This window comes from Molothrus ater, chromosome 7 (assembly GCF_012460135.2).
Source record: "Molothrus ater isolate BHLD 08-10-18 breed brown headed cowbird chromosome 7, BPBGC_Mater_1.1, whole genome shotgun sequence".
Classification (NCBI taxonomy): Eukaryota; Metazoa; Chordata; class Aves; order Passeriformes; family Icteridae; genus Molothrus; species Molothrus ater.
The window spans coordinates 7,415,942-7,432,581 of NC_050484.2; the positions used below are offsets into that span (position 1 = coordinate 7,415,942).

The 16,640-nt window shown below is 39.8% G+C and overlaps 1 protein-coding gene across 1 annotated transcript in view; it reads left to right on the plus strand.

Moving 5' to 3' along the window:
- Window positions 1-1,748: 1,748 nt before the first annotated feature.
- Window positions 1,749-16,640, plus strand: part of COL3A1 (collagen type III alpha 1 chain) — a 49,008-nt gene continuing 34,116 nt past the window's right edge. The window contains exon 1 of the mRNA XM_036387075.2: window positions 1,749-1,908. Coding sequence (XP_036242968.1) covers window positions 1,830-1,908 — 79 coding nt within the window. The 5' untranslated portion in view covers window positions 1,749-1,829. The remainder of the gene's footprint in view (window positions 1,909-16,640) is intronic.

Sequence of the window (16,640 nt, forward strand, 5' to 3'; positions counted from 1 at the left end):
CAAACAAATCCAGGTTCTTGGAAATTATTTCTTGTACTATTTTATGTTCTAAGCATAACTTCATAACCTTGCATAAAAATGTGAAGCCTGTTGTATTATATTCTAGGATGGCTCAGCAGGAGCTGGTTATCTGTTTGTTGATTGTAGCTACTTGAATGCTATAAACCAAATAACCTAACCTGTTAAGTGATATGATCCTAGATATGAAAACCCAAACCTGCAGGAAATAGTTCTGCCAATGCAACAGAGACAGCATGAAGTATTGGGAGATCCAGGGAAAAAAATGTGGTGTGTAATTCCTTTGGAATGTATCAAGGCATTCATACCTTATATACATTTAAGACACAGAAGAAATGCTCAGGATATGTTAAAAGTGACATATGTTAAAAGTGACAAATTATTCAAGACCTCTTCACACTTGCTTCAACCTGCTCCACCTCAGGTGACCCGAGCAGAAAAGGGTGTTTCAGTTTAAGGGAAAATTTATTTCAGACAAGTAGGTTTTGCAATGAGATCCAGTACCTACTAGATTAAACTTCAGGCTGTTCCTATTTTGTGATGCACACAGAGCTATGGGCCCCTTTTTTGGATGACAGTTCATGGCACTCACAAATTATTGAGGGGAAGGAGGTTCCCTGGGTCACTGTAATCTCAGCAACACTTGAGAACAAATGAATGAGCACTTCTGCAGGACATGACCTTGATCAGATTGATTGACTGAGAGCAGCAATTGGTTTGATCATTGTTTGAGCAGAGATGTCCACTGTGGCAGCTTTCTGCATTCACTTTGGGGTCTTTTAAGGTCATATTCCCAGGAAAACTAGATTGATAACAAAACCTGCTTAAACCATCTGATTTGGAAAACAAGTTTGTATGTTCTGATCTTATTCTCAGTGAAGTTTTGTGTGGAACAAAGAAATAACTAGGTTTAAAAGGCATTAGTAGTTTCAAGATTTCTCCTTTTTTTTTTTTGTCTTCTCTACCTTCTTGTTTGAGGAGCAGACAGACAAAAAAAATGTTCTGCATTCCTTTCAAATGTTGTAATGACAGCATCAAACTGAATTACTTGAAAAGATTTAGTTTGAGAGATTGATACTTGTGATTTGCAATCTTGTTCTCGTCATAATTTTTTTTAATGTTTGCTTTCTCCCCAGGTAACACAAAATCACGTTGTGAGGTGGAAATGTGAGAAAAGTCCTGGAACAGAAGTGCGATTTTCAGAACTTCCTTTCATTAACTCTGATTGCACATTAGCAGAAATGCCCAGGTTTGCTTCTCCACTTCTGGGATTCTTTCAGTCTGTGCAGCTACACCTCCACTTACCTTTTATCTTTGTTAGGGAGCACTAAGAACTAAAAATTCTCTTTGGGTTTTACCCATTGGCTCCTAATTAACACGAAAAAATGCTTTACCCCGGGTGCTTTGGCATGGGGCTTTTTTTCATGTGCATATATGTCACATAGAGTGCACACTAACTGCTCATATACAGTGTCAGCATGCATTTCGTACGCACACAAAAGTTCCAGATGTGCTGTGTATCTTGTTTGGTTGACTTTAGTCTTCTGTAAAGCCAAGAGAAATATTAATCATTCATTTACTGTTAGGGGATGGGTCTTCTTCTCATGTTTCAGTAAAGGGGGTGGAAAAGAAAAGTAAGCCAATTTTTTTCCTATTTAAGGCCAAAGCTGGGGAATGCTTGTGGCTGAGTTCTGTACATGGCCCGGTGCTGGAAGGGCAGGGAACAACCGATGTTGCTATTTTGAACAGATTTTTTTCTTCCCCCCCCATTTTTATTTTTGCACAGAGAGTCTCATGTCTAATATTTAGACATGATGAGCTCTGTGCAAAAAGTAACTTTGCTCATTCTTGCCGTGTTTCAACCCTCAGTTATTTTGGCACAACAAGTCGGTGAGTAATTCAAGCTTCTTATAATTTCATGTTTTTATTTTATTTTTATTTTTACCAATAATTTTTATAGCTTGTCAGAAGTGTGTATGCACGAATCTCACCAGAACACTTTTCCTTCACTAATTCAGCAGTCAGATGTTTAATGGTGAAGCTGAAAGCTGCAGGGATTTGCAGTATGATCCCAAAGGTTTTGCTTTGCTTTGCTTTCTTTAAAGTTAGAAGGATTGTACAGTGCTGTCTGCCTTGGCTGCATTTGTTCTTGTTCTTACTTGTTTTCCTGCTACAGACACCGAGGAGCTTCTAAGCTCTTTCTTTTAACTCTTGGAATAACATTATAACTGTTAGCTCTGTGCTGCCTGAAAGCTCTTTTTCAGAAGGAATAAGTCTTTGCTTCCAGCTATTTTATTTGGAGTTCTCCTTTGTACTTGTTTGTCTTACACTGGCAGCGTGGGGGTTTCTTTCAACACTTTGCATGCAGGAAAAGAGAGCCTTAAAATTCTGAATGGTTTTGTTGAAGGAGTTTTTAAGAGTGATATATGAAAATATGTCAGCTTACAGAATTTTTACTTTGGCATAGAACAGAAGGGTAAATTAATTCCCTCAGCTGCAATAGTTTGAATCAGGCATCTGCAGGCTGTTTCAGCCCTTCACCAGACTGATTAGCAGTTGATGGTATGTGTAAGTCCATGTGAGTGTGTGCGTGCATGTTTACAGAGAGCAAGAACACTAAAAACCAACTGAACATGGAATTCAGAGGGGAGAGAAGTACTTTGTATACAAGAATTCAACCTAGAGTGAAGATAAGTGTGGTATGAGTATTTAAGTTAAACAGATGACATTCCACAAGTACAGCTGACCTTTTTTGGATGTGCTCAGTTCCTGCTTGCCAGATATTGTAAACCAGTCCTTCCTTAAGATAAAACACTTTTCTCTCCTGTAAGTATGAAAGATCAGCAATTTATTTATTCCTACAGAGAGGCGAGGAATAACCTTACAATTAACTCGTTAAGCAGCAGCCAAAGAAACTGTAGTGCTGTAAAGGAAAGCCAAATGCCTTAAAAATCACACCCTTCACTACTCTGTATGACACACATCATGAAAACAATTACTTGAGCCAGTTCATGGCAAACCCATCTGTCTCACCATACCTGGACAGGGACCTCTGCCGAGGGGTGAGTGACTCCACCAGGAGCAGCCTGTTGGCACTGGATCACTTGGAGCTCAGGAGGATCTGTGCATGAGCAAAGCAGGCAACAGCCTCTGCAGCACCAGCCCCCCTCACCTAGCACAGACACAGGCTAAGCCTAAGTGTCTCTTGAAAAAACCCCCAACCAATGCATATATTCTGTAGAGAGTAAACAGAATTTACTGTGAATTGACCCTTTTCTGTTTCTGCTTTGCCGTATACAAACTCTCTCTCCAATAATGAGTAAAGATTATAAAATTCAGTGATTATAAAATTGGAGCAAATGTGTGCTGTGAGTTTTCTCTGCATACAGCAGCAGACAATATATATATTGTTTCTATTTAAAATGCAGTAAGTGTTCTTTTGTATACCTGTGTCTATCTTCAGAAGGATAAGCACTTAGAGCAAATCCAAAATATAGAGAAGGAACATCAGTTTTATTTCTCTCCATAAACAAACCCCTCCTGAGTGCCAGGTCTCCTTCCCTCACTCTAGTCATATCCCTGGACATTTCTGAGGTGCAACATATATTTGACTCAATAAATGGTAAATTTTGGGTAGAAGAACAATACACAAATGAAGTGTGAATGAGTATTCTCTTTTCCCTGCCACATTCCTGTTTCATGGTGTTGTAACATTTCCTTACTGGGCTAACTTCCATACTATTTACAGGGATGAGGTTATACAGAGAGACTGATAAATCACTAGCTATCCCTTAAAAATTGGATGCTCTCCTCACTTTAGAATGTTTCTTTCCACACATTTGAATATGCTTTTCTCACAGAAAATAATAATTGAAGGAGTTGATTATTCATATCACTAATTCATGTGCAGGGCAGGGAATGGACTGGGAAACCAAATTTTCCACAACTGAAAAGAGAATTTCCAGACATGCTGAAATGCTCTCTCTTGTCAAGAAAAACATTTATATGGTTAGTATCAAATGTAAGTGAATATAAAATTTTCCTTAGGAAAGCCTTCCAGGACACAAGACTTGGCAAGATATTAAGGAAACTGCTCGGTATACACTGAGTTTAGGGTAGTCAGATGTACCCCTGGGCTATGCATTTCTTTGTCTTGCTGTAATAGCTTGGAATGGAGATTTGAGTACAGCCTCAGGCTAAACTTCTTCTAGAGCTTGGGATTAAGGTACTGTGCAGCAAGGAATACTCTGTGAACTCAAAAACTGTGTCCTTGTAATCCACCAGGATGTTTTTAGCCTGGAGGAGAAATCACTTTGACACAATCCAGGTTTTCTGATGTGTGTCAGGGCTTTCCAGCCCTGCCCATGTCCAAGATAAGATGCCCCCTGATGGCTGACAGGACATGAAGCCAGGACTTCAGGACATGACAGATGATTCAGAGTCCAGCAATGTACATTGGGTTCCACCCTTTGAAGGCACCTTTGCATCCTGCATATTAAACTACTCAAAAAAGTGTAAGATATTAGAATGCTTCTTTAGGAAAGAAATCCATTCTCCACTCTAGATGTGCAAGCATTTGCTAAGCCTTGCAGCCTGCATTCATCCCATTTGTCTTGAGTTTGTAGAGGCAATCATGACAGTTACTTCCAGAAGACAGAATAAGTTTTAGCTAGCCAGACTGGAGGTATTTGGCAATACCTGCCTACAAAGGAAGCACATCCACAGTGCCCTCACATCAGTGCCAAAAGGGAAGTCAGATGGATTTGGGCCTGTCTCAGCTGCATCCGTGATGCTTAAAGGACACCTCAGTGAGGCAGAGCAGGACACTTCTCGTAGGTACACCCCAGTCCTTGAGGAACTTTGCTGAGGTCATTAGGAAAACTCTACTGCTCTGAAAGCAGTGTGGCAAGCAATGCCAGAAACCCTTCAGTACTAGTCCAAGTAATTTTTTGCTCTAAGGTAATTTAGTGTTTTCCTTGTAATGCAAGTATTATCTTGGATGTTTGGTCAGGAAGCTCATTTCTGAGGTAATGGCTGAATGCTAAAATCTCTCTGACAAGACTTATTGACCTTTCATACTACTTTCAGTTGCAAATTGCAGTTTTAAAATGATATATAACCATTACATGTAGGTTTCAGGAGGCAGCGTGCAAATTACTTTTCATGCTGAGCACCCATTTCTGATCTCAGAGAAAAAAATGATACTTTAAGAAAACTTGTAAACAGCTGATTTGGCCATTTTGCTTTCTTTTCTTATTAACTGGGAAGGATTGGATAGCATGTGAAGTGGATGGGTACTGTACAGATGTAGTTTATTTGTGAGACTGCCAGACTGTCATGTTTAGCAGTTAGCTGTATGGAACACTGCACACATGTGCTCTTTGTTGATAAATTTCCAGTTTAACGGTAATGCTAACAACAGAACTATCTCTCCTCAAAGGTTTTGGTAACTCAGAAAGGTTTCCTCCAGAATTTTGACAGTAAAACCAGATGATGCACATCTGTGTGCCAAGAGATAATTAACCATCGTAAGTAACCTGGACTATGCGAAGTAATGAAATATCTGGGGTCTGCTCCTCTTCTTCCATTTTTCCTAGCTATTTTTTTACCAAGCACACAGCAGACAAGGTTATGCTTAGGAAAATTGAAACATTGCTTTCTGGTCTGGAAAAATCATGCTAAATGAAAGCCTGGGGAATCCACCCCTTCCAGACATTATATATATGTTCTTGGAAATAGGACAAATTTCATAAACACATTTTATATCACACACCCCTGGAACACATTAGCCTTAGGAAAATGAGACTATTATATAACCCTTTCATTATTTTCCAGATTTGTTTTTGACTTGAGACCAAATCACCAAATCTACACAGACTGATTTTTCTGAAAGAGGAGGTGGAGTTGGAAACATCCACTGCTTTATTACAGGGGGAAGAGGCAGAGGTAGAAGGGTGTTGTTGCTGGCACAAACCTCACTGTTGATGCCTGGGTCAGAGTCATTACATTTGCTCTCCTCTTAGTGCTGCAGATTACAAGCAGATCCTGTTTCCTCTTCCAGCTTCTGCCAAAGTGTTGAGGTTTGAAATAAGCAGCCAGGTGTCACTTGCAAACTCTGCTGATGCCAGCCTTTCACAACAGCTGGGGGAGAGTTGTAATTAATGCTGCTCAAAAAAAAAAAAGGAAATTACCATCACTTTTTTGTTCCACAGGCTAGCTGAGAAACCAGACTGACACTGTTCCATTATCCATTGTCCCAGTTACGTGCTAGTGTTGTTCACACCTTGTTTTAATCAGAAATCTGCAGAAAATGGGACATACCTGCCCTCCTAATTGGGACAGCATACTGAGGGTTGGAGATGGAAGCGATGCAGAGCACCATTTAGCTTTTGGGGTTAAAAGCAACCTCTTCAGAGTTGAAAGGTTCAGCCTACCAGGAAGGGCAAACCATAACAAAGTGCACTTTCCCAGGCTAGCGGGCACCTGGAGCACTGTATCACTCTTGATGTTTCTGTGGTAGGTTCCTAGTCTGCTGAAGAGCACAAGCCACAGCTGCTGTAAGAGTTGCAAGATTTAATTTGTTGGTTTGGAGTAATAACTTGTCAAAGCTCACAGAATTAGATATTAGTGCAATGGTCATGCCATTAATGTTCCAGATTATGCTGTCCTTTAGTCATGCTTGTTTTAGAAACTAGGCAAAAGATCTCAGTTAAGGAAAGGAAAATTGTTGGCAATGGCAAAGATATGTTGTTAACAAACAGGGGGTTTTATGGTCTTAAAGTAACTGGATTAGGGTCCTACACCATTGCAGTTTGATATGATTGACACAGTTCAATTTATTATTGGCGGCACCCAACAAAATAAAACAGACTTGAGAAAGGTATAATAAAATCTGTTCTGATTCAACATTGTTACTGTTAGCCCATTCTCCATATTGTAGCCTGGTAAATTGTAGATTGCATGACTTTAACATGGTTTAGAGTTCAGTATCTACCACCAATTGTCTATAATTTTGAGACATTCTGATTTTGGTTTTTGGCAGATGATAAATAGCCTTCAACCTTAAATGGAACACAAATTTCAGTGTCATCATTTACCTGCTGCAATACTTTGCCAGCCTATCCCTGCTTCTACGTATCCATGGTGATACACCTTGTACAGAAGGAGGACTGGGCACAGATGTGATTCCTGCTCCAGGATGGGTGCACAAAGGGTTATTTTACCTCTGTAACTGCAGGTCAGGCTGTTGAGGGCAGCATGGCTGGGTGCAGACCATGCTGCAGCCCTGGCCCTCAGTGTGCTGCCCACATGCATCCCAGGGGATGCCGTGGATTCCTCCTGGAGGGCTGGTTCTCTGGGGCCATGCTTGTCACAGCAGTGGTGTCCCTGTGGCAGAGATGCTGTGTGGTGGCTCACTGCTGGGGGCTTCCCACAGCCTTGGTGACTGCTGCAGGACAGCTGCTTCTCTAGGGATTTTCTTCCACTCAGTCTTTTGATGCACAGGGTTCATGAAGCTTTCCATTCTGTCCTCTCTGTGGCTTCCCTGACAAGAGACATTTTGTCACTGGAAAAGTCTGTAAGGAATTCCCACAGAATTTCCTGATTTTTCTCCATTCAACACAGTGAGACTTTGTTTCAGGGAAATAAGATTTATATGTGGTGGCCATGCTATTAATATTTCTCACATGGCTTTGAGACTGTACTTTAAAAAAAAAAGATTAAATATTAACCCTTGCATTGCTTCTGACTATGGTTAATCAAGAGAGAACCTCCGAGTAAAAAATTACGAATTACTGGAATCAGAAAGTACGAGAGACAGGAGGAGGTCTGCTAACCCAATCTTAGATGCTGGAAGTGTGCTAGGAGGAGTGAGATCCATCATTGGCTGTAGAGCAGTTCATCTTTCACATATAGGTATAGTACATTGTATTTTTCATTTATATTTTTAAGCAGTCATTATTTTTTCTCATCTTCTCTTTTATAGGAAAGGTTCTTTGAATTTTGATTAGAGGAAACTTAACCTACTTCCAGCCACTGCTTCTCTTTATTTATTTTCACTTCAGAGCCAATCTTGTCTCTGAGTTTGCAAAGTGGAAGCCTCTGCCTGTTTCATGTCAACATGACAATGGAAAACATGATATAACCCCCTCCAACAACAACCGCTTGTTGGCTTTAGTTTGGATAAACTTCAGCTCTGGGACTTCTGGCTTTGTTTAGTTTAGCAGAGGAGATTCCTTTCAGATTAGCTCAGAGACTACTTCCATTTCCCCCCATTTATGTCAAACCCTTCATTTAAACATGAACTATCAGAATGAGAATGCAAATGGTACCTCCTTTAACAATGTCTGCACATTTTTGTCTTGCTTTAATTCACACAAGTACTCCATGAAGAGATGTCTGCCAGGAAGGAGAAAGCATGCACAGGACTTTGAACAGGAAGAATGTGAGGGTAATGAAAATATATGTATTTCGAGGCTGAATGTGGCTTTTTTGTTTTGAGAGACTAGGCCTTCTCCTACAGCTAAAAGGGCACCCAAATGACTGTCAAGAAATGAAGGATGTGACTTTTAGATTTAAGACTTTAGCAGAGTTTAGTCTTCAGCAAAATGCAAAGTTATCCACAGCCACTGGAGACATATCCCTTTCTGGTGCTGGATTTCTCTTTCAAGTCACTGTGCATCCCACCCTGGAGGGATGAGAGCAGTCACCTCTGCTCTCCCATCAGGTGAAACCTTTCCTCCTGAGTGCAAACCTTTCTTGGGCTATTTGGGCAGCTTCAGGCACCCCTTTTTTCCCAAGTCCAGTGCTGCAAAGGGCAGCAGAATCACAGGAACAACCCAGGCACGTTTTGCAGCAGTAGATATGAAAGGATGATCTCTGTCTGGAAAATACTTCCCACAGCAATTCAGCTCTGGCAGTTCTTGGAAAACTCCTGGACATAATCAGTTCCCACTGAAGCTCCCCGCAGTTCACGCCCAGTGACCAGTGGGTGCATTAGAAGGCTGTCTGCGGCAAACATCTTTTTTTCTCTCTTCTTTCCCTCTGTGCTGCTTCTTCTCTTCTCCTTCTTTCCATTTTCTTTTAGGAAAATAAGCAAGAACAAAATTGCATCTTTTTTTTTTTCAAAGAGATGAGGCAGAAACAATTGCTCATCCGAACAGAGCTAATGGGAAATATGGGAAGCATCGCTCATTGTTCCTTTGATGTTCACTGTAATTGCCATGCTGAGCATCAAAGGAGAGTAAACTACATCCCCCATGCTTTCCTTCAGCTATAAGCAGCAAAAATAGGATTCATATTTTCTTGGAAAACACTTTTATGTTCATGAGAGCCTCTTTAAAAAAAAAAAAAACCTACAGCTTCTCTGGTTTTGGCTTTTAATCTACTGTATGGTGTTTGCTTGTTTCCCTGCAGAGCAGTAGTCATTCTGTGCCAGCTGTTTAAGAGAGGAATGTCCTAGTGAAAGCAAACAATGGGCTGTGTAGTGGGAATTGCAAATCTTTGAAAAGAGTAATTGAAATCTGCTCAGACATTTTGAAGATTCTTTGCACAATATTCTAAGACTGTTGGTGGCTTAGCTGTTGGCAGGGTGGTCCTCTTTGTAGCTCCCTCTTTTTTGTATGAACAGAATAGCATTAATATGGAGGGGTGGGGGGAAGAAAGAAGAGAGGTTTTCTAGTCCAACTGATTATTTCTGAGCAGCCGAAGAGAGAAAGATTGCTGTAAATGTCTTTCAGTGAAGAATCAAAAAAAGTGAATTGTGCAGATCCTTTTCATTTATCAGGTGTGCTCTGGCTCTCGCTCTTCCACTCATACCTTTTAAGGGCTGCAACAGATAAACTGTGCTGGATCAGGTTGTGTCTGCTGCAGATGTTCCAGCCCTCCTGGGCTATGTGGTGCTGTTTATTCTCACTCTGTGCCAGCTGGGGTTGTTGCTGCACAGAGCAGGAGAGCTAAATGTGTGCCAGGCCTCAGGCAGCCACTTCAGTAGCAAGGCTGCTGACCTCTGATATTAATAAAAAGCCAGATCTCTGCTTGCAGGCTCTTCGCTGCACCAAAAGTGTGAATTTTCACCTCACAAGGGAATTAGTTAGGAAGATCTGTAGGTCTTTGTGCTTGAAAAATGGCCAGACATAGAACTTGATATTTAAAAGTGTCTCCAAAATTAAATTGTCTTTAGTACCCTGAGAAAACCCTCACAATACTTACTTTAGTAGCCCTAGGAGGTTGACAATGAGAGCGTTGTATCCAGGGTACAAATAGCCATTTAATATCCTCTATGAGGCAGATTAAGAAGAATTTCAAATACTGCAATCCATATCCAACAAACTGTCCAAAATGGATGTGGGGTGAATTAGTACAAACTGGAATAAGGAGTGAATGAATACAAACTGTTTTGCAGATAAATCTAGGTTAATGATGCTCTATGCATTTAGAACCCCACCACAACCTTCTGAATTACAAATACCCTTAATTTATTGGCAGCCAAAGATATGATTCTTTTCTTTAGACAGTATGCCAGAGCACTTTAATCCTTCACTGGAATATGAAATGCAAGAACCAAATCCTTCATTTACTTCCAACTTCTGAAATTACAGGGAAACCAATAAAATCGTGCAGGGACTTAAGCCAGCGTAGAATTTGCCCCCCTGCTGCTTTACTCATCTCAGATGTAAATCCATTATGGCTGTGGAGTTATATTGGGGTGACTTTGTCCAAGGTATCTGAAAATATAAATGATATTACCACATGTATTATACTGCCATTGTAACATTTCCCATCTGCTTCAGCCTCAGGAGAGAAGCATTGAATCAGGCTGATCTCTTCCAAGGCAAACCACAGAAACAGCATTGCATAAATCTGTTCACTCTCTCACAGAGCTGAGGGGAAAGAGAGGATCATGTCCCACTTGAAATTTTAATTACCTGCCAAAAATTGTTTTAATTACAAATTTAGACAATGCAAAACAAAAGTCATACATTTTTCCCCACACAGTGTTTAGGTTTTATCATGCTGGAAGCTTAAAGCATCATTAATTAAGGAGTTACAGTTCGGTGTTTTAAATGAGATTCTATGTGGACCAAACTTCGACAATTATCAATTTGCATTTGTTCCCTTTTTCTTATCAGATCAAAAGCTGAACCACTCTCTCATGAGGTTTTGGATCTGTCAGAGTGGTTGTAGAGTCTGGGAAGCCTGTGCACAATGACTTTTCCAGTTTTTTCTTTATTCTTCCCAGGACAGACCTATTCAAGAAATGTGTCAAAGAACCCTCCAATGTTATAAACTCTGCCTGGTCCTAGCTAAAATCAGGAATGCAGAACTATGTCTTTGAGCTACACCTTCGGGCTGACTTTTTTTTTTTAAGTTTGGCAAAATCTCATGCTGTATTTTAATAAATTTTTCCCATTAATTGATCCTAGTAATGTTGAGCTTGAAATATCACTTTTCTTTAGAAATATGTTAGGCCAGCTTCTTATGGAATACAATTGGAAGTGGTCAAGTGTTCAAAACTAACATAACCTTTACACTTGGATTCTGACTCTAGAAGTCTTCATTGACTGCCTAAGCAATGAGCAGAATACATGTTTAAAGAAACTAATAAATCCATTAAATCATCAGAAATCATATTGGACCTTGAATTTATGTCCATTTTTGCTTAGTTGAAGACACAAGTCTTTATGGAAGAATTTGGTATCATTCACTCTAATGATAAGAAGTACCTTAGAATCATATTTCTGCAGAGTAGTATTAGAATTTAGGCTAGCACTACAACTAAATAGCCACAAAAGAAGTTCTTGCAGCCTGTTCCTTATTTTTAGCATAACACCACATGGCACAAAAAGTGATGTGCCAAAAAATATTGTAATGTAAGAACAGAGGGGATGGAAAAATCTCATAGGCATTTTACCATTAACTGAAGAGTAGCTGAAGTATGATGCAATGATCCCTCTAAAAGACTTTGTCTGAATTATGATGAAATGTCTCCTTACTTTGTGCCCTGCTCTAATGCTAATGTTACCCTTAGTAAAAGATTTGATCTTTTAGGCAATGAAGAGCTTCAGTTAACACCAGAATGATTAGAAGCTAACAATTTTTAGGTCTGATTCAAAGCCCAGTAAAATCAAGTGAGGTTCTGATCAGGCAGTGGTCACCCTTAATCAGGGAGGAATTATCTGAATTCTGCAGCTTTGTTGGAAGAAAAGAGGTTGATCTCTACTGAAAAGACAGAAGCATAATTATAATTTAGTCCCATAGTCAGCCTGTTGAGAGGGGACACTGGAGAGGAAATCGCAGAGTAACATCTCAATACAGATGGTCTTCCAGGAATATCTCCCTCCCTTGCAAAAAGCAATTTGACCCATGATGTTGTCAAGGAATAGCTAGGAAAAAAAAAGGTATAACTGTATAACTGTCTCTTGAATGCAGCAGAAGTTTGTCCTCAAAATTACTTTTATGAGTTCAGGACCAGACAGTCAACGTTTCTCTGGGCAGCCCCAAGAAAGAAGCAAGGTGATAGAGCAGTCTGCTCTGTCCTGCCCCTTGTATGACTCAGCTTGAAATGACAGCTCTGCCAAAAAACAACCCTCTCCAACTAAACCAGCAGAGAAACCACCCTGCACTTTGTTTGCTAATTACCAGTTTTGAAACAAGCCAGTTCTTTTGCCATGGTTTGTCGTGCCAGACGCCAGCTGAAGCAGGGAGGCTGTTGTGTAACAACATCTCTGCTGGGATATCTCTGGTCACGATTTCCTTGCAGCACTGCTGTGGCAGGGTGAGCTTTGGAAGTTGTATGAAGAACATCATTCCAGGGTGTCAGCATGTGTGCCCAAGTAGAGCAATTTGTGAAACCTAAACCTCTGAAGATAAAACAGAAAAATTAGAGTTCATTTGAATATTAGAAAAAACCCAGTATATTAGAAAATTATTTTGAAATATAGAAAAAACCAGTAATCTACAGGGGAAATAGAGGAATTTTGTATTTTACTTGGTAACAAACATGCTTAAGATATATTCTAATCCTGATATTTCTTAGTTTCTAAAGGCTGCAGAAAGGTTGTGGCATTTGTAGCATATAAACACAAATGAAGGGAACAAGGAATGAGCCGTTTAAAATGCAAGCACTTGTTTGTACCGGTGCAGGCTTGCTTTTTTCTTATTCATTTTGTAATCTGACATACACACTGGGTGGGTCTCGAAGCAAGGACAGTTTGGCTGTGTGACACAAGGATCCTTCACCTGAGGATCCAGACTCTTCTGTACATTGCCAGTGAAACAGCACATGACTCCATCCTGCAACACCTCTGACAGACAAGTACAGTATTCCGAATGCTTAACCAGCATTCTTTTAAGCAGCTTTCTCTTTCTTACTCTGCATCTGAGAAAACGGCAAAACTGGGACGAGCGCAGCAGCAGAACTGTTCCAATGCCAGCTTTCTTGGCAGACAAGAATCCCTAGAAGTAAGAAAGCTTCAGTTTCATTCTGAAAGCAGGGGATGTAGCTGTCCTTTTTGGTGTGAAACTTGGGAAGTCTGTGAACTATTCATTCGTGCTCCTTTTCCATCCCACTTCCTTCCAGAGCTCCCAGAGCATCAATGGATTTTTATGGTTGACCCACTTTGGGTCAACGTTTTGATGTTTAGGTCTGCATTTAGGAGTTTAATAAATGGAGGTTTCATTACCTTCAATCACATGTGAACAAGCCTTACAAAATATTCCATCATTACTATTAAACCTGAAAAGATCCTAATATGTATGGATACCTAAATTGGCCCTTATGTCCTCATGCATCATGTGAAATGGATTCAATTAATTAGCTGATTAAGACAATTCCAGCTGAGAGAATGTTTGAAGGCTTTGCAGTTAAAAAAAAAAAAACCCAACTGATTAAACGATTTCTTTTCCTTTTTTTCCACATCTTTTCCTGACTGCTGTGACCCAGACAGGGTTTGAGCCCTTTTGAGTACTCAGCACTGACCAGACATGCCAACAGACCAGGCCATCCCTGCTGCTTCAGCCAATTCATTCATTATGAGCCTGCCTGTTTCCATTACTAATGATGGGATGGAATGAGTGTGTTTGGGTTTCTTGTAAACATCATCCTCATACCAGACAGGGAGCCCAAACCATTTGCCTCGAGGTAGATGCTGTGGCATTCTTTTCTGCTCAGGAAATGGAAAGCAGCATTGCTGCACATGCTGGGGTGGATTCCTCCACCTACTCCAGTAGGGGAGAATGATTGTGTTTGTATTGAAAATAGACAACATATCTTCCTTCTACTTTGTGCTTTGCTTAAACAATGTATCAGGCAGTGCTGGGGTATGCAATTAACAGATGTATTTACTACAGATGAAATGTAAAACAATTTTTGAAGTACTCATCCTGCAAAGGAAATGACCAAAACTAGGTCAGGGTGAGGAAGCACAGGTTTTGTACAGTTAAAAGAGTAACACAAATGCTTTTCTTAACTTCATCAGGCTTTGGATTCTGTGAAAGTTAGAGGCAAGGCCTTTTCATCTTGCTGCTTTAGCCTTTACCAGATTCACTTTAAATACAGCAGAAGTTGTTTGTTTGTCTCATTATGTTTGTGATCAGATTCTCACAGACCAAAGCTCCTCAGTTTTGCTTCCCAGGCCATCATCAGGCAGCTGCTGGAGGATCGTGAGTCACCCCTGTGTGGACTATTGCCCTCTCTGAGGCAGAACCAGACAAGTTCAAGATGTTTTTTAATTTCTAACCCTTTAGTCACCTCTCTGTAAATGGGATATGCAAGTCTGCTACTAATGCAATAGCTGGACATTGCCTTTCCAAAGTGGAAAAGCCTGTGGTTTTTGAGGATACTATTAGGAAATTTTTTCCTTTTGCCATAAAATTGTGGTTAAGTGATGATCATGGTACTTGCACAAATGCAAAGCCAAAACCAACTACAGAGCAGGTCAGAGTCTCATATGATAACAAATTCCCCTTTACCTCACTGGGACTGGGATTATGTCCCGTATGACATCTGTCATCTTTCAGGCCATATGACAATGGCCATCTGTGTTTTCCCTTGCACACATTTGGGCTCTTCTATGTACCCCACTTATATGTCCTTTGGAACTAAATTGTGATTTTCCTTTCAGCTTTCAATATTGGTTTGCTTATGGACAGCTGCCAGTCTTCCTAGAATGGGAAATAATTCAAAACCAACATACAACAATTATTGTCTTGCCTTTTTTTTATTTTATTCAGTATTTGGGCTGGCCCAGGGAAGTGCTACACACAGCAAAACCTATAACAACATGAGTGCTTGGTAAACAGCATAATTTCAAATTAATTCAGGCTTTAAAATATTAAACTTTCATAACAGTGCACAAGAGATTGACAGGGCTTCCAACAAAGCATTGCAGTAAGTGCCAGAGAAGTGAAGTGCTGTACAGCTATCATATTTAGGGCTTTGGGAGGAAGAATAAGATTGTGCATTGCCATAGACAAATACTGTTGAGATCTAATGTTTCTTAAATCTCAGGCTAATGGGAATGTTAGGAATCAATAAGAAAAGCTGGCTAAGGCAAGTATGTGGCTGTTATACCACAAGTCTAGAAGCAGACAAGTCAGCTTTTTTATAACCTCATTATTCCTATATGTTACTCACCAGTGCTTTAGCACAAATCAGCTTTCCAAAGGATTTTGGAGCAAACAGTTAATCTTTATGAGCAATGCAAAATGCATTATGTCATAACATGCTGACACACAGATCTACATCTGAGCACAGAGGGGGTGTCTTTAACACCCAGAGTCTTCCCAGATGTAAGTTTCCTTTGGAAATCTGTTTAATACTTTCATTCTGCCAAAGGCCACAGCAGTTTTCATTGCAGCTCTCCTAGCTTATTTCTTAATTCATTTAACAATGTCCAGAAAGTTAGAAGCAAATATGAATATCATTGTATCCATACGTCTTCAAATTTTTGTCGTCTTCCTGTTAAATGATGCCATCTACTGTAGCATAACTGAATGACAAGCTTGTAAAAATGCAGAGAAATCTCCTTTATTTCCTTATTAATGTAAAATTATCAGGCGTTGTGACATATTTTAAATTTCTATGGTTTTTATTGATAATTTGAATAATATATGGCAGCTGAGTATTCGCAGTGTAAAAAATTGGGCACTGAGGAAAGACTGCTTCTGTCTTGGAAAAAGAATCTTTATTAACTAGCAGTGCAAAAACAGGGGAAAGATAGCCTTTTTCTGCTCCTCATTGGAGCTGGCCTCTTTGCTGTAAGGCAGCAAGATCACATCTCTGAAAAAAAAAAAACTAAAACAACAAAACAAATAAATGAAAAAAAGTAAGCATTATGAAAAAATTGATGTAGGAATGCTCAAATCCTTGGATATGAATTTCCTAATAAATAAGGACCTTGTTGTTTTAAACACATAGTTTGAAAGTATGTGGTTTTGAAAGGCTAAGAAAGTCATGAAAAAGCTGAAAATCAATCAAACACATCTGGGTACAGAAAAGTGTGTATGCTATGCATCTCTCTATATGTGTATGCAATTCATATAACTGTACATACAAGTGCAAATAGTAACAGTATTAGGTTCTTTTAAGTCCATACAATGGTATTTTTATTTAACAACTATGA